At 38.3% G+C, this 19,776-nt stretch overlaps 1 protein-coding gene across 15 annotated transcripts in view; it reads left to right on the forward strand.

Annotated features, from left to right (window-relative positions):
- Positions 1-19,776, forward strand: part of hdx (highly divergent homeobox) — a 349,114-nt gene that overhangs the window by 56,619 nt on the left and 272,719 nt on the right. For 13 of the 15 annotated variants that reach the window (XM_065253822.2, XM_073812059.1, XM_065253825.2 and 10 more), the window contains one exon: positions 15,851-16,083. The exons of the other annotated variants lie outside the window; for them this stretch is intronic. In XM_065253822.2, the coding sequence (XP_065109894.2) occupies positions 15,851-16,083 (233 nt within the window). The remainder of the gene's footprint in view (positions 1-15,850; positions 16,084-19,776) is intronic. 15 annotated transcript variants of the gene reach the window in all.

The raw sequence follows: 19,776 nt of genomic DNA on the forward strand, positions 1-19,776 counted from the left end.
ATGGATACAATAGGCACCTTAAGAATGCGTAAAAAGACGCACCGGCCAAGGCGGGTCTAACTCACTGTGTGTGAGAAAGCCCTTGTCATCTTCTAGAACGAATACAGCAAAGATATTTAATGCTAATGTATGAGGCATATATAGGCATACGCTGAATTTTATTAATTTATAATGAGGTGCGTTCTAGTTAACAATGAAATGCAAGTGAATGCGCCGTGCCGGCGCCTCCATGCGCGGTTATTATATTGTCTGCTATATTTGCTTTTTATTTATTAAATACATGCAGGTATGGAAGGTATTTTTGGACTTTTTTAAATTAATTAATTAAATTATAAAATAATTAATTAAATTATAAAATAAAAAATAAAATCGCAAAATATGTCCCAAATTTGAAAATGAAATGCTAAAATAAAAACTAAAACATTATATTAAATTATTTCATTTTCATTTTTAACGTGATGAAGCATCATTCCGGCCAAATTGAAAAATTAAATTAAATTGATGATTTGACATTTCATTTTCAATATAATCTTGAGTCAAGACAGACAATATTAAAATAAAAAGGCAAGCTTGAAAAGGAATCTGTAAATAATTTTTTTTAAAGGCTTTTTATTCATGCCCAAGCAATAATAGGGACAAAATTAAAATTTAAAGTTCAGTTTTAATTCTATGTTCTGTTTTTCTTTTTCATTTTCATTTTCGTGTTCACTTTTATTTTCAACTTGTATGCAAATTCAATGTTAATCAGTGGGTGGGGTTTACTTGCTAAAAAAAAATGGGATTGGCTGAAGTGTTGCCAACTCAGCGACTGTGTTGCTTCCCAACTTAGCGACCTTATTGCTACATCTAGCGACTTTTAAACCATTTAGACAAACTTAGCGACTGTTTGGATGAATCTTAGCTTCATATCTGCACATATAGGCTACTGTGTCGCTTGTACCGGCCCACGATTGCTGGGTGGCGCGGTCACGGTGAAATGTGCGCCTGGCGTCTACCCTCTGTGCATTTTCTGAGCAGTGAACAATTTACGAACTGACGCGTGGATGAGATTCGCATGCATTGTTTACATTTCAAACACTAAAAGTGTCTGGTCCGCTGTTATGTATGTGTGTATTTTCACACATCTGATCCAGTGAGGCGTCAGTTTAACGAGCTGAAGACATACACCGACCAGTCACTTACTTTTATATGAACATTATCTGTTTATTCAGCCTATGTGTTGTCTTTACAAGTATCGTATCAGGACTTGCGTTCTCTGTGAAATGCAAGTCTTTCAGGGTCTACCCTGTACACTGCACTGGACACAACATACAGTTCTGACCAGCTGAAGCAAGCACATAAAGGCTGTGACGATAACGCGTTACTGCATCACCGCAGTAGCCGTTTCACATGGTACGCGGCAACCGCGAGTGTTTAGTTCTTTTTCAATAGGAGACGTGCGGAAAGCGGCAAAACGGGGGCGGTTACAGAGGGGAAGCGGAGTTGGTCCACACGCCTTGCTCGTGCACCCAAAATCCTATTCCTTCTCCGGACATGGTACTTCATGACAGGCACCGTTGAAGATAAACATATTTGCACTAAATGCTGCACAAAACGCTTCCAATACAAGAGAAAAGCTGAAGCCGCTCGGCGATTTTGCCGCTTACCGCGTACGGCCATACGTGAGATGCCAGCTGCGGTGATGTCACGGCCGCAACCTTCTTAAACATGAAGCGTGTCATGCACAGGTGCTCTGATTTCTTGAACGGTACCGACTCACTCCCTGGTTTTAAACCCCTGCGCGAATAACATCATCTCTGCAAGGAAATGTCAGTGCAATGCAAGTTCATGTGCAAGGAGTCCGAGCCACGCGTGATAATAATAGCATAATAATAATTTTAAACTATAATGGGCAAACATGACAACTATCGTTATGAAGGCAGGTGAGCGCTTACCGACAGCGCGACTCGTTATTTGGTTGAATGCTGTGTTTATATCTGGAGCTGCTGTAAGTGAATTTCTCCAGCTCGGGTTAAAAAAAAGTCTTATCTTCTTGATGATGTAAAGGACAGCTGAAATTGAAAGCATTGATTGGAGTATCCATAAGTTTTGCGCAGTTATTTACGGAATGATGCAATAGGCTATTTCGTTTTGTATCCACTTTGAAAAAATCGAATTAAACATACTAATCATAATAACATTAAAAACTATTTATTTTCGATATCTTTTGAGTTTAATATCAATTATGGAACCGTTTTTGTCATTGTTTTTAACCCATTTTTTGTACAATAAATTATTCAGCGTTTCAACAAGTTTGGAGAAGTGCGTTTCTATCCACGGAAAGTTAACCGAAAAACAATGTCTAAAGAAATAGGAATCAGGTTTTGCACAACTCACCAGAAACAATCTTAAACTGCATATTCTTTCTACAGCTTTTCAGGTTGTTATTCTATGAAATGTATTGTATAAAATGGGCTATAAACGGTGACATAAAAGTTCTATAATCAATAGTATATTCAAAAGATATAAAAAACAAAAGTTAACATAAAGAAATACATATTATTTCATGCTGTTATTGCTAATATAATTTGTCGTTTTAATGATATATAAGATTACTGCTTTCCTGGGGTGGGTTGTTGTGCTGTAACCGCGTGATTTTGTTGCTTCTTCACCGCGGTAAAACAAAATCCTGTACGGTCACAGCCCTACTCACAAATCAGCGTAACACATGAGGATGAAGGGTTTAAATTGGGCCGAAGCTGAGCCCCGTCACAAAGGCTGAAGGTCTGTTCTGTACCAGTGTGCCCGCTGCAAAAGTAAGTGACGTGTCTATGTATGTCCATTCTCATGAAATGCATACAAATAACACAGAGTGTGATTATCGTGCTATACATAAGCCAAATTCCAATTTTGCGAGCATATGATACGCCAATACTTTCCGGAATTTGGCATATGTATTGCACGATAATCACACTGTGCTATGTGTATGCATTTGATGAGAATGACTGACGCCTCACCGGATCAAATGTGTGAAAATACGCACATATATAACAGTGGACCAGCCCCTTTTTATTGTTTGTTCCTCCTTTGACATGTAAACAATGTTCGCGAATCTCATCCACGCGTCAGCTCGTACAGTCTAATATGTTGCTGCTCAGCATGTACAGAGACACCAGACGCACATTTCACCGAGACAGCGCCACCCAGCACTCGTGGGCCGGTACATGCGACACAGTAGCTTCTCTGTACAGATGTGAAGCTAGGATTAATCCAAACAGTCGCTAAGTTTGTCTAAATGGGTCTAAAAGTCGCTAGATGTAGTCGCTAAGTTGGCAAAACAGTCGCTGACTTGGCAACACTGCTTCACATATCTATGCTGCTTCAGCCATTCCCCTTTTTATGAGCAAGTAAACCCCACCCACTGATTAACATTGAATTTGCATACAAGTTGAAAACGAAAATGAAAACGAAAATGAAAAAGAAAATGAAAACCAATAAATAAAAGAGAACATAAAATTAAAACTGAACTTTATTTTAATTTTGTCCCTATTATTGCTTGGGCATGAATAAAAAGCCCTTAAAAAAAAATATTTACAGATTCCTTTTCAAGCTTGCCTTTTTATTTTAATATTGTCAGTCTTGACTCAAGATTATATTGAAAATGAAATGTGAAATCATCAATTTAATTTAATTTTTCAATTTGGCCGGAATGATGCTTCATCACGTTAAAAATGAAAATTAAATAATTTAATATAATGTTTAAATTTTTATTTTAGCATTTCATTTTCAAATTTGGGACATATTTTGCGATTTTATTTTTTATTTTATAATTTAATTAATTATTTTATAATTTAATTAATTATTTTATAATTTAATTAATTATTTTATAATTTAATTAATTAATTTAAAAAAGACCAAAAAAACCTTCCATAAGTTGGTTGATGAAACATTTATTAAAATAAAGAAACAATTTATACAAAACGAAATTCACTTTAAAGAAATGCTTTCTATAAAGCAAAACTTAATTAAGTGGTAAAAATAATGTCTGAGGATTTACAAAAACAAAACTTAATCTGCAATTTACTTATAGCCTAAAATACGTAAATGTTAATAATTTGGAACACAATCAGGAGAGGCTTTCATTTTAATTATTTTATTGCTGTATTTTATTTACTATTCGAATGAAAGAATTTACAAAAAAATAGACTGTACCATTTACTTTACGCAAACCTGAGCAGGCGAACTCAAACTCCGTGACCTTTTTTTGTAAAATGCAGCCAAACAAAAGAATTACAGACAGGTGAAAGAGTGAGAGAGCAAAAGAAACAAAAGGTAGGAAACAGGAGAGAGTGGCTGATAGTGATGGGACGTTCGGATAATTTTTCTGATTCGGAATCCGGATATTTGAATCTCGTTCATCACAATAAACAAATATTTTTTCGAGTTATTTCGTTATTTTTGTTCATTTGAATAGGATAACGTGTTATTTCACAAATTCCCCCAAAACGACCACCACTTATGCAAACAATTGTGACATTTCTAAGTTATGAGAAATAAAAATTTCATTATTTTTTAGACATTTACCTAAGCTCTGAAACCTGCACAAGAAACTAAACGAATTGATTAGCTTACCTCTAAATCAGTCCTCCTGTACAAGACATTGTGCTTCTGTCGCATGACATTACTTTTTTGTAAAATGCAGCCAGACAAAAGATTTAGATTTCTTGGACATTTTGCTGACTAAATCTAAAACAGGTAGTGTTTGAACTGAATGAATACAGCAGAACTACCAATATTTCTTTCTGAGCGAAGTAGCAGTGCAGCCAGCCACAGGTGTGCAGGGCTCAAAATTTACTTTTTTATTTGGTAGCACTGGTGCTCCCAACTTTAAAGAAAAAAATTTAGACGCATCCATCCAAAAATTAAAAGGCACCAAAACTACAATGTATATGTTAATAGATTTATTTTATTAAAAATAAAACGCCACCATGGCCAGCATTTAAAATTTGGTCTTCAATTTATTTTATTTTATTTTTTGCTGCATAGATTCCAAAATTACTACCCAAATGCTGTTGAAATAGTATAGCAATAATAATTTAACAATTACAGGTAAAATGATTAAGATTACAATAGAAAATCTTACATTACAAAAGTGACCTTAATATAGAAGGCTAATATATATTGGTATTGATAACTGCATTACCAGGATGCTATTACTACTAAATAGGCAATGTTTTAAAAAATACAACAAAAACATACCATCAGCATTGTCGTGTTCCACATCAACATGGACCACAAGGAGGTTTGTCGGATGTCCATTCACCAGCGCATGGGCACATACACTATCAAACACTCAGACAGATTGGTGTCTCCATCAATAATGAACACATTTGTCATGACACTACTTGTGTTTTTGGCACTTTCGCCATGTTTAAGCAAGGTCTGGCTCTTAAAATGTTTCGATTCCGCCACCAACGCCGTTTTACAGGATTTACAGTAAACACAGTAAGTTCCATCAAGCCATTCTCATAGCGGAGACACTCTCTCTAAAAGGTTTAACGTCAAGTCTTATCTTCCGGTGGTGGAGTCGCATTTGAATCCGGATCGTCGTCATTAATTACAGTAGTAACATTGGCTGTAGTCGGCTCGTTCTCGTCATGCTCGCGGTTCGTCTTTCACATTTTCGCGCTTCACGTACCAACACAGCACGGCAACAAGGAATGACTGACGCCTATATTAGCCAATCTGCGGTCTTCATTAAACGTAAGAACTTAAAGCTATCGTCTACGATTTCAAAGATTGTTCATTATTAATAACCTCGTTTATATGCTGGTTATGGTTCTACAGTAACATCCTAACAATATAAAGAGAAAAAAGAATTTAAAAAATCCATTCAGTCTATTGGGTGTATGGTAGCAGATAAGTTGACCAATGTAAACTGTCCGGCCGGACAGCTTACATTGGTTAACTGCTCTCATCCAATCCCTGCTACATTTGAAAATCCACCTCGTGCTCGCGTCTCCACCCCATCGCACACCACCCCGCCCCTCTCCTGCCTGCGACATGAAATTTGTGTCAGTGTATGGTAGCTAGCGAAGCAGCAACATAGATTAGATAGATTAGATTCACCTTTATTGTCACTGCACATGTAGGTACAAGGCAACGAAATGCAGTTAGCATCTAACCAGAAGTGCAATAAGCAGTAAGTACAGAATAAAGGTCTATAATATGTAAGTCTCTTACTGTGGGTGATGCGGAGTCGTAACTCATCCATTTTGTTCACCAGTGACCGCACATTAGCGAGGAAAATGCTGGGTAAAGAGAGCCGGAGCGGTGTTAGCTTTAGCTTGGCTCTTAGACCTCCGCGCTTCCCCCGCCTTTGTTTACGATCTCGACGCCGCCTGCGAGCACTTCCGCCCGGCCGGGTAGAGTGCGAAGCCTCGGTTGTTCTAGCGTTCTAGAGTCGAAGATTGGTGATAAAACTGCTGGTAAAGTCCTCACCGATACCCAAAAGCTCCTGTCGGGTGTATGATGTTAAAGCAAAGCTGTTCAGTACGAACAGACCCGAGATGAGCAGGAATAATACTGCAAAATTGCAAAAACTGGAGAGACGCTCCGCCATTGACTGTTGGAGGAAGCTTCTGGGAGATTTGGGGCTGAAAACCGACGCCGACACGGCAGACTTTTGTTGAACAGGTACGCATTTATTTATACTTTGTATTGTGTGAGTCTGACAACATGCTGTCGGTCGGCATCGGAATGTTAGCCGTTTAGCATCGCGTATCATGGGTCAAAATAATTATATTTATAAAGTCATTTCTTGAAGCTCAGGAGGGGAAACGTATGCCAAACGTTGTTGTGAAAGTAAATAACGTCAATTACAATCATAATTGTAATTGTACATTCCTTCAAGGCTTTATGTGTTTACTGCTCGGTAAATCTCTGTTCTGATGTTTACTACCAGTGATCACAGCTTGAATGAGTGACTTTGTTCAGGTGGTTTCCCGGGGGGAGGGATCAGGTAGCACAGAGGGGCGGGATGAGTTTTTTAAAACGTACTAACCGTCTCAGGCTTTCTCTACCGATTTTCAACATCGTACACTACAGCTTTAATGGTGAAATTTGATTGGTTATGTAACGTTGGAGAGAACACTGAACCTGGGACAGCAGCACGCAGCATCACAATCTAAATCAAGCATCACAATCTAAATCAAGTCGCACCACACAACAAAATGGGCAGTCGCACAAATGCTCCCAAATATATTTTAAGGTCGCACAGATTAAATTTCGGTCGCATGTGCGACCAAAATAGTCGCAATTTCGAGCCCTGGGTGCGGTTCCAGAGTGTTCTACGTGGTGCGCTAAACTGTGGCGCTGTTACAAAATAGCCTAAATTAAAGCATTTAAAGTTGGGGATAAAACATGGGCTAATTATATTTAGAATACAGTAATATGTAATTGCTTATAAAGGAATAAATATCAAGGAGTAAATCAATGAAAATTTCTTTATTGGGGAAAATAAATTAATTATGCAACTGGTCGACCAATGAAAATGTCAGTCGACCAAGACAGCATCGACCGATTAGTCGACTAAACGACTAAAGTTGACAGCCCTAGAAATGATTTTATTATTTGGAAGAGAACTACCTGCTCGCTTACTTTAACTTTGATCATGTCTGTATTCACTTTAGGTAGCCTGCAGATGGTTAGTTAACGTTATATCCTTTGTTTCAGAAATATATTTTCTATGATTTTAAGTGAACACCGACCGTAATATTAAACCAGAGACAATCGGGTCAAATATAGGTTCGATGAAGATATTTATAATGTCATCACCAGAAAAAAATGGATTACCTGTTTTGTAGCTCAACTTTTGACAAGATAACCACCATTTTAAATACACTTTAAAATGTATACGTGTCGAAAAACTCAAGTTTTTTATGTTTAGTTTGATGAACTCCTAAATATGACACACAGAGCAAATAGCGTTTGGCTAAATTACATGTGCCAGCACCATGGCCAGCGTGCAACTGCGCAACATTTATACAACGAAAAGAAATTCAAAATTTACAGACTTAAACTAGATCACAATTTGCCTTTATAATAAATAAAAAAATAAGTCAGAAGGAACAAGATACAGAACAAATGTGTGCAAAATGCCTGAAGTGCAGGGGAACAAAACACAAGCCACCAAATAGTTACATCAGATAACTCGGAGTGATAGCCTAAATAAAAAAATCAAGAAATTGTTAAAATAACGAAAGTATAGCCCTAGTCCTAAATTAAGATATATTTGTAATGCCGACTCCGTGGTGATCATTTACCATCTGAAAACCTTAGGGCACAATAGAAGTGCAGTTAGCTATAATAGCAATTCTTTACAGACGCTTAGACACACGTACGTTATCCACACGCAAGTTATTCAGACGCTTATACACACGTACATTATCCACAAGTACGTTATTCAGACGCTTATTCACACGTACGTCATCCAGATTTCTCAGTTACGCCGCCGCCACCCCACCACTGACATTTGGCGCAGCTCCAACACGTGACCGTGACGTCTAACACATTAAATTATACATCTGACGGCTCTATACTATAGGATTTTGGCCAGACAGCAGGCGAGCGTATACACGTTATTATTACCCCATAATAAATAGATAGATATAAAATAGAGTAGGTTGACATACACTTACCACATATTCTTTAATGTGTATCTCCATGCCTTCTTTGAGGTAGATACAAATGTCTTCATTCTTAAACTAGAACAACAAGACAAAAAAACCCACATGATTTAATGATTTTCTTTAACAATATTTTATGTAGATAATAGTTTTTATAGAGACATATAAAGATTTTGTGAGGTGAAGAGTATGTATTTTTCTGTTTCAGAAATATTGTGTCCCAGCATGTGTGTACACTACCGGTGAAATGTTTGGAAAGAAGTATCTTATGCTTATCATGCCTGCATTTATTTGAAGAAAAAAACACCTGTTTCCAATATTGACAATAAATCATCATATTAAAATGATTTTTAAATGATCATGTGACACTAGAATGATGAAAATTCAGATTGCATCACAGAAATCAATATCTTTGTAGCATAACTTACATACCCTGTCTAGCAGGTTGTCCCACCATATAGACGATGAAATGATGCTGTATCTGTAAAAAAAAAGATTTAGTTAGACACACACAATGCACTAAACAACATAATATAATTGTAACATTCTTTTGTTAAAAGATGCCGCCGCGCATGGCAGCTTCAGTGCTGGGCTCTCCAGTGTTTGTACTGTTTTTGTTTGTTTTTCCTGTTTTTTGTTTAACAAACACGATCAGTTTCACCAGGGATGAACTGCTGAACATTCGGCAGAACACACCACCAGATCTTTTACCGGATATAAATTATTCAGACGTTTTACTGAACGTTGTCATCGGAGGAGCGGCGGCGCTGATCAAACGCTTCAGGACGCGCAGACGGGGGAAGCGAGCGGGAGTGCTCGTCAGACTAAGGAAGCGCGAATTTCGAACGCCGTTGCCTAGCATCCATCTGGCAAATCTCCGTTCTCTACCCAACAAAACAGACGAACTCCTTTTGCTCTCTCGGACAAATAAGGATTTCTCACACTCTGCTGCTCTGTGTTTCACGGAAACCTGGCTGAATGACGCCATACCGGACAGCCGGGCTTTCAGCTGTTCAGAGCGGATCGCGAATCAGAATCAACGGGGAAATTGCGCAGCGGCGGGACATGTTTTTACATCAATGAACGGTGGTGTAGAGATGTAACAGTGTTAAAGAAGATGTGCTGTCCTGATCTAGAAATGCAGTTTGTCAACTGCAAGCCGTTCTATTCGCCGCGGGAGTTTCACTCGTTCATTCTGGTTGGTGTTTACATTCCTCCGCAAGCACAGGTAAGCCTGGCTTTACAAAAACTCGCTGATCAGATCACAGAGACAGAACAACAACACCCGGACTCTGTTTTAATCATTCTTGGAGACTTTAATAAAGCCAATCTCTCCCGTGAACTGCCAAAATACAGACAGCATGTTATGTCCCACCAGAGACATTAATATATTGGATAACTGTTACACCACAATAAAGAATGCATATCACTCTGTTCCACGAGCAGCTTTGGGATGTCTGATCACTGTCTGGGTTATCTTATACCGTCCTACAAGCAGAAACTTAAATCTGCTAAACCTGTAGTAAGGACTGTGAAGAGATGGACCAGCGAAACCGAGCAGGATTTACAATCTTGTTTTGACAGCACTGATTGGAGTGTTTTTGAAGCTGCTACCAGCGATCTGGACGAACTCACAGAGACCGTTACATCATATATTAGTTTCTGTGAGGATGTATGCATTCCTACCAGGACTTATTAAACAGTCAACAATGATAAGCCATGGTTTACAGTAAAACTCAGACATCTTCGTCAGGCCAAAGAGGATGCCTACAGAAATGGGGACAGGGTCTTGTACAATCAGGCCAGGAACACACTGAACAAAGAGATCAGAGCGGCTAAAAAGACCTACACTGAAAAGTTGGAAAACCAGTTTACTTCCAACGACTCAACTTCAGTCTGGAGAGGACTGAGGGCCATCACAAACTATAAGACACCATCCCCTTGCACTGAGGCTAATCAACGACTTGCTAATGACCTGAATGAGTTTTATTGTAGATTTGAAACCCCCAACACCCATTCTGACCATCTCCCTACACAACCACTAACACCTCCTGCAATCCCTCTCTCCACACCTCCTGCTCTTCAAATCTGTGAAGATGATGTGCGCCAGGTCTTCAAGAACAACAAAAGAAGAAAAGCACCAGGCCCAGATGGCGTTACACTAGCCTGTCTGAAACTCTGCGCTGACCAGCTGGCCCCCATCTTTACACAGATCTTTAACAGATCGCTGGAGTTGTGTTAAGTGCCTTCCTGCTTCAAACGCTCCACCATAATCCCCATTCCAAAGAAACCCAAGATAACAGAACTTAACAACTACAGGCCTGTGGCTCTAACGTCTGTCGTCATGAAGTCGTTTGAAAAACTGGTTCTGGGTTATCTGAAGGACACTACTGGACCCTTACTGGACCCCCTGCAGTTTGCTTACCGAGCAAACAGGTCCGTGGATGATGCAATCAACATGGGACTGCACTTCATCCTGCAACATCTGGACAAAACAGGGACTTATGTGAGGATCCTGTTTGTGGACTTTAGTTCGGCTTTCAACACCATCATCCCAACAACCCTCCAGACCAAACTGACCCAGCTCTCTGTTCCTAGCTCTATCTGTCAGTGGATCACCAGCTTTCTGACAGATAGGAAACAGTTAGTAAGACTGGGGAAATTCATGTCAAACAGCTGCACCACCAACACTTGCGCCCCTCAGGGATGTGTTCTCTCCCCTCTGCTCTTCTCCCTGTACACAAACGACTGCACCTCTAAAGACCCCTCTGTCAAGCTCTTGAAGTTTGCAGATGACACTACAGTCATCGGCCTCATCCAGGACGGTGATGAGTCTGCTTACAGACAAGAGGTTGAGCAGCTGGCTGTCTGGTGCAGTCTTAACAACCTGGAGCTGAACACGCTCAAAACAGTGGAGATGATCGTGGACTTTAGGAGAAACCCTACTGCACTTCCCCCACTCACCATCATGAACAGCACTGTGACTGCAGTGGATTCATTCAGTTTCCTGGGAACCACCATCTCTCAGGACCTGAAGTGGGACAATTACATTAACTCCATTGTGAAAAAGGCCCAACAAAGGTTGTACTTCCTTCGCCAGCTGAGGAAGTTTAACCTGCCACAGGAGCTGCTGAAACAGTTCTACTCAGCCGTCATTGAGTCTGTACTGTGCACTTCCATAACTGTCTGGTTTGGCTCAGCAACAAAATCAGACATCAGAAGATTACAGAGAACTGTTCGGACTGCCGAAAGGATTATTGGTGCTCCCCTGCCCACCCTTCAAGAACTGTATACATCCAGAGTGAAGAAAAGGGCTCATAAAATCACTCTGGATCCCTCACATCCAAGTTACCCCATTTTTGAACTTTTGCCATCTGGCCGGCATCTCAGAGCGGCAAATACCAGGGCTGCGTTCTCCGAAACTACCTTAATGCTACGTCGTTCTTAAGTTGTACCTTAAGCTGTACCTTATCGCTAATACGTGTTTGCCGAAACGTTCTTAGTTACGTATCACTTCTGTAAGTAGTTCGTTCGGAAGGTTGGTCTGGAGCACTCTTAGCTATACCTTATCCCACATGACTCCACTAGGGGCTTCATAAAAGCTTACATTGCAGTCTATATAACTAAATATTTGTAAAAAAAAAAAACACTCCGTGTTTAATTAGGCAAATATTTTTAGATTTAAAGAATAAACCATTCACATAATTAGACATCATTACATTGATGGTTGTTAGATTTTTAATTATGTTTTCCAAAGGGACATCAACTGCGAACTATTAAATGCTACAGGATTAAGAAACTATTTAAAAAATATATTTTGGGTGATGGAGTTGGTGAAACTAGCAGCTATACAGCGAATCCTACTATTTCATTTGTGCATTTCATATACGTTAAATCTTAGTCTACCGGCAAGTATTTTAGCTGCATAAATAATCGGGTAAAATAAAAAATAAGAAACTAATTAGGATTGTTCATGTTATTTTTAATGTTTTATAACTTTGAGGCAACTGCATGCCATATTCTTTATAAACATTCAAAACAAACTGCGCACTTGCTTATAGTCTCCTAAGGTCAACACAATTTCCACATTAAATCTAATCAAAGCTAAAATCTAAAGTAATCATAATATATATATATATATATATATATATATATATATATATTATATATATATATATAATATGTTATATTTGAGGTAGACAGACAGACTCCAGAAATGCGTCCATTAAGCTTTATCCGCATTGTAACGAGGCTGCTTGCGCATCCACTGTCCAAGCACAATAAACGCGTGAACTAATGAACAACAACAGTTTGTTTTTATATATTTTAAGTGTAATGCACAACCAATTACTTGCACGACGCACTTTATTCCCCTGGGCAACGCACTTATTGGGAACCCCTAATATAATTTATCCTTTCAAGTGAAGGCATAGCGGATGAATTAGAGCAGTTTAAACATGATACGTTTGGAAATAAAGTTGCGGGTTTTGCACGGGTTTGATATAAATTATAGAAGGTTGAATTTAGTTGTTTTTCAATTTGAAATATTTTTAACAGATATTCCTAATAAATTTAACTTGAACTATTTCTAAAATGTTTCTTTAATAAAGAACACCGCTATCTCATAACGCAGCAAAACCTATTACATAAAGTGAATAATTGATTGTCGAGCAATCGATATCAACCTATTCAGAACCTCCACCATGGACAGCACCCGCTAAGGTCGAACTTAAGAAGGTTTACCTTAAGCAACATCCTAAGGTATAGTTCGGAGAACACACGTAGGAAAGGTATACCTGTAGTTAACTATTTCCCCGCCATTGACGAGATATCTCGTCAATTAAGAGAAAACGCTTCCCCGCCAATGACAAGATTTTCCGTCTTTCCGCAATACCGCAACTTTTTAAAACCGGAATATTGCCTTATGGCAAGCTGCTGCATGTCCGTGTCTTTTTTAAAGATCGCTCTGAATGGGATCTCTATGAAAATGGAATTATCTCTGCTTTTTGCTCAAAATGTGCTGTTTTTGCAAAAACCTACCCATATTCAAAAGCTGATTGCAAAAGAACCACTAAAGGTAGGATGAAACGGTTTTTTTTAGTTTGAAAGCAGAGGGTCTGTTCTTTCATTTGGTATATTGTATGTTTATATATTAAAAGAAGAACATTTTCTGGAAGGCATTAAACTTTGGTGAAAATCATGAAAAACGCTGGCGCTGGCTGGCAACTTTTTTTAAAAACGCTGGCGGTGAAAGAGTTAAGGTGTACCTTTTGAGTCTTCGTAGCGCGCTAAGAGAGAACGTTATCGGAGAACGCACCCCAGAACAGTAAGGCACAAAAACAGTTTCTTCCCCCGGGCAATCTACCTCATGAACAGTTAAATGTTCCCCACTCATGCAAAAAAAAGTGCAAATCCTTATATTTATTTGTTACCCCTCCATTCTAGTTTCATCCCTGCACCTTATTCATACTATGCCATTGTCATTTATAGCACAATTGTTTATACAACTATTTATTTGTCTGTGTGTTGGTGTCTCTGTGTACTGGAAGCTTAAGTCACTAAAACAAATTCCTTGTATGTGCAAGCATACTTGGCAATAAAGCTCTTTCTGATTCTGATTCTGATAATAAAGTCACAGAGATTATATGATTATTTTATACTGATTAGCCTACAGTAGCCTATGACTTGATTTATTTCTTAGGTTTCAAACATTAAACCACAAAAAAATAACCAATAAAAGCAACAGACACTGATGGGGTAACTTACATTCCAACAGACCGTCTTGTTGATGTCTGACTGTGTAGTGAGGTGTATTTTACTCTGAAACATGCAACACGTCACACATGTAATTAAAACAACAGACAATTATATTTTAGATAATCACATCAAACTTGTTAACTTTATTCACCCACAATTTGGCGATCGTAGACTAGTGAGATGACGATCCAGTCCAATGCAAAATGGCGAAAAGGCCATGTGCTGTAGCGTCTGTTTTTGATTTTGGCGCCACCTCCTGACTGGAGCGTGAATAGGCGTAATTTCCGCTTCTACTAAAGTCAGTTTCCTGAAATTTGTATGTAAACCAATCTCATAGAATTTATCCGGTTTGTTTCACGGCTAGCTTTATTTAATCCAAATTCATACATTTTAACTGATTAAATCTAATCGTTTTTACATTGAACATATTTATATATATTCTAATAAATCGGGTTACATACATTTTGAAAAACGAGGATTTAAAGGACAAGTTCGGTATTTTACACTTAAAGCCCTGTTTTCAGATTGTTTATGATGAAATAGAACGGTTTTGACTGAAATTTCGACATATGCGGCTGCCCCGAGAATTTTTGTGTGTTTGTGTTTCAGCTCCTACCTTTACAATGGGTTTAATGGTGCACTGGAACAATCCTTCCTAAAATGCATTAAACTTTTGTTTACAAAGACGTGAAACTCACCGAGTGGTCAGGGGTGTTCACTGGTATGCTCACACAAAAATCGCTGCAAAATACGCATTCCAACAGGTTTTATCTTAGTTTTTGCCAACTCCATTGACTTGTATTAGTTGTGCTGTGAGGTACGGTATTACTCCGCACCGGAAACTTTGTTTCTATTCTTTCAATTGGCAATGGCGGATTAGCACCACCACCTGGGCTGGAGTGTCTATTATTCAAGCTCTAAGCGGAAGAATGTACGGGTGTGAGGCGTTTGGAAAAATAGGTCCACAAGTTAACAACGAATGCTAAAACAGCTGTTGGAAAGCATCTTTTGCAGCGATTTTTGTGTGAGCATATCAGTGAACACCCCTGACTAGTTTCATGTCTTTGTAAACAAAAGTTGAATGCATTTTAGAAAGGATTGTTCCAGTGCACCATTAAACCCATTGTAGAGGTGTGAGATGAAACACAAACATCCGAAAATTCTCAGGGCAGCCGCATGTGTCGAAATTTCAGTCAAAACCGTTCTATTTCACCAAAAACAATCTTAAAACAGGGCTTTAAGTGTAAAATACAGAATTTGTCCTTTAAATAAAATCTAAATGATCCAAATACTTAAAAGTAAATATTGCCAGAAATCGTTTTTTTTAGTGCAGTATAGCCACTGTTACATTTGAATGAATATTAATGAAAAACATTTAATGGACATTTTAAACTACAGCTAATGTTTTTTTCCTTCTTTCATTACAGGAGTTGAAAACCAATATTTTCTTGTGGATGTTGTCTTCATGGATAGATGCAACTATTCAACAGTTTCCCAAGAAATACTAGCCTCCTTCCACAGCAATGCTCTAGATCTGAATGATGCCTGGGCAGTGGTTATAGATAATGCTGCCTACTGTCTGAAAGTATACAGGGAGCTCCTGAAAGGAGTGATGCCAAACAGAGTCAATGTTACCTGCCTCTGCCACATCATAAAAATGGTGGGTGAGACCTGGCAGCATTACATATATTTCTCTGATACTACCTCACCTTTCACATGGATGAGATCTGTGTTCTGCACATGGAGGAGGCTGTACCCGGTGGAATTTGAGGCTGTCAAGTACCATGCAGAGCATGTTCACCTGTACAGATAGTTCTTCTTGTCAGAGGAGTCAACCGCCATTGGCAGTCAAGAACATTTTCAGCCAGTTGGAAATGGAGGAGAAGGTGAAGACCCTCACTCTCAAGTTAACCTTTATCTCAGAGACTTGCTCTAAACTGATGACAGCCCTGACCATCCAGGAAGGAACCCACAGACCCACAGCAGGGTTTGCTTACAATGTCATGGGGGATCTTGTGTCCTACCTTGTTAATGGAACAGCAAAAACATGTGGTTATGGACCCAAAACAGATGAGCCACTGTAAAGGCTGTAAATCTTTTAGCAAATTTGTTTTAGCCTCTTGAGATGAGTGGAGTATCTTCATATGCGCATCAAAGATGCAATCGTAACATTAATGAAAGTTATTTATTAGTTCACAATCTCCGGTTCACAATCAAAATACAAATCAAAATATCTGAAAAAACAAACTTAAGGTATGAGCATGCGATTCAAAAAACTTTTTTCTCCACACTCTAACCCAGGGGTGTCAAACATACGGCCCGCAGGCCGCATACGGCCCACAAAGGCATCCAATCCGGCCCGCATGATGATTTATACAGTTTTATTTCAGGCGGGCGTCTAGTTTGTTTTTAATATGAGAGACTTGCGGAAAGCAGCAAAATGCGGAACATAGACTAAAAACGATGCCCAAAAATCTTGCTGTTTTATTGTTCCCGCTCCGCTAAAGATCCATTGATTCCGGTAATCCACTTCGTGTTTTCCCGCTCGCTCCGCAGCATCTCTGTGTCCACTCTCTGCCTGGAGAGCGAAGACGACAGTTTCCGAAGTTCGTTGCATTAACAGGTAGATTCATTACATTAAATCAGTTGTTAAACCGCAGAATTAGTAATTTGGAAGTTTGATTATATATTTATTCCTGTAATGATTTGCTGTCGGTGTTCTAAAAGTGCTAACAATTTAGCAAGCAAACAACAACAAAATAGCCTCATTCTTAGTATTAACGTTACAATACTTGTCTAATCGATTTAATCTTCCCGATCAGATCTAAGTTAATATAAACACTAAATTTGCTGTTGTTGGCACACTTTGTAGACAAAAACACCAATGTCTTGACAAAATAAAGACAGAGAACGGATCGGGAGGCTGCTAAAGGCAGTTCAACATTGCAAGCATGGATTCAGAGCTCCATCAAGCCAGCAGGTAAATCATATCGAATATTTAGCAGATTGTCTCACTTAAATTCTTGTTATTATATTTCCGATTATAATCACATGCTAGTAATATAACACATCATATTTATAATACTTATAAAACCATAATAATAGTACCACCCCCCTTAGTGCCCTTTTTGGTTTGGGCCACTGCCCCATCTAGCATTTTAATTTTCTAAATGACTGTTCTCATTACAAATATATTCCAAAGAAAAGTGAATGGTTTATAAATAATTTTGGCATTAAGGAATAATGCAAAAGAAGTTAAATTAAGGCTTTTCAACCTAAGGCCAGTGGATTTTGTACAGATGTAAATTTGTGTGTATAATATGTACAGTATGAGTGTGACCTTTTGAAATGTAGTTTTCACACTGTGTGTTTCTCTAGTTTTCTTGCTGAACAAACTAATTAATTGGTTTGTTTAGTTAATATTAACACAATTATCAGCACACTAAGGTTTAAAAAAATTATCCGGCCCTCACATCATGGCGTTATTTACCATCCGGCCCTCAGCCTAAAATGAGTTTGACACCCCTGCTCTAACCTGTCCCTGCCAAACAACACCAGCTGGCTATTAACTCTTTCACCGCCAGCATTTTTCATGATTTTCACAAAAGTTTAATGCCTTCCAGAAAATGCTCCTTTTTAAATATATAAACATACAATATATGAAATAAAAGAACAGACCCTCTGCTTTCAAACAAAAAAATCAGTTTCATCCTGCCTTCATGTGTTCTGTTTTTATCACCTCTCAAATATGTGTAGGTTTCATCAAAAACACCAAATTTTGAGCAAAAAGCTGAGATAATTCCATTTTTGTGAAGGACATTTGATAGAGAGCTCAATATTTCCTGGCCCGCCGGATTATTTTGAATCAGGGTATCTTCTGAATCAGGGTATCTTCCGTTCATTCCATATCCGTTTTAAAAACGAAAAACAAATTGAATTTTCATTTATTGTTTCCTTTTATAAAATGAAAAAATAAAACTAGGAATTGATACATTTTTCTAGTTAGCTTCTCGCTCTTACTGAGAAAATTCTTAAGGGTCATTCACATAATAACTATAAACTAAAGAACTATATCTAAAATCGTACATTTTGGGGTATGTAGTAAAGTAAAAAGCATTACATAGTCAATTTTACAGGAACTGCATCAGCGCTGAATACCTGAGATAATTTTATCTTATGGACCTCAGCTTCTTCATATCGTCACTGCCCGATGAAACTCACGTGTGTCCAAAATGGTTTCTTTTCAGGAAGTGAAAAAAAACACCGTATTTCAAAAGCAGTTGAATGTAGCGTTGTCATACTTGGTACGGCATCTTTACATGTAACCATATCCCTGCCAGTGTAATGATATAATCCACATTTGACAAAAATGTATTTTACATGGACATACGTGCATATTTTACAGTAACGGTGGTCGATACTGGTCGATATTGACAGATGAATGCCCTCAGTTTATTAAATAGCCTACGTCTTAGTTTATTAAATACGCTTAGTTTATTTAATTTTAATTATAAATGTATTAAATGTCTCTTGCAAACTATGAAGGGACAATGAATCAATACACTGACATGGTAATGCTAGACAGCAGGGGCGTCAGTTTGTGTTGAAAAGTGGTGTGGACAAAAGATCAGATAAAAAACATAACTGCAGGACGGGAAAAATATTGAATAACAGCGCATCAAAAATTGGCATAGCGTAGGCCAGTCAACAACAAGAAAATACTCAGCATAAAACCCTCAATAATGTCGACTGCACACATGTAACAGTCCCTGCAACACCAGCTCAACCGAACAGTGCCAAAGCACCATATCGTAGAAAACAGCAGCGTGTTTAGTCAATGATTATGATTAAATTCATTACATATGTAAAAGAAAACACACCATAAGCATATAACGCAACATATGTGACCCTGGACCACAAAACCAGTCTTAAACATCGCTTGATTTTCCAGAACATTCGGAGGTACCGAGGCTGCAATACTCTTCCGGGACTGATAGGGGCTGCATATACGTGCGTGTGTATTTGACGCTCACAAGATTTAAAGAAGAGGAAGAACGCCTCTTACGAGCACACGGGAATCTCTCTGAAGTAGTTTGTCGCTATCAAACATAGAATTTGGCAAAGCTCTTGAAGGACAGACACCCCGATCTCTTTAAAGAATTCGAGGTAAGTTTTAATTCACATTAACATTATATACAATCTGTAAAACTTTAATTTTATACTGAAACCCGGACCCTATATTATGTTTGTTTGAGGCAGCTGGCATTAATGCCATGTAACCAGCTAACTTTATGCTAGATGTTAATGTTTTGTGTAAGTCAGTTATTTGTTAATGATGCTGCATTTGCAACTT

The sequence above is a fragment of the Paramisgurnus dabryanus genome, chromosome 16 (assembly GCF_030506205.2).
Source record: "Paramisgurnus dabryanus chromosome 16, PD_genome_1.1, whole genome shotgun sequence".
NCBI classification, from domain to species: domain Eukaryota; kingdom Metazoa; phylum Chordata; class Actinopteri; order Cypriniformes; family Cobitidae; genus Paramisgurnus; species Paramisgurnus dabryanus.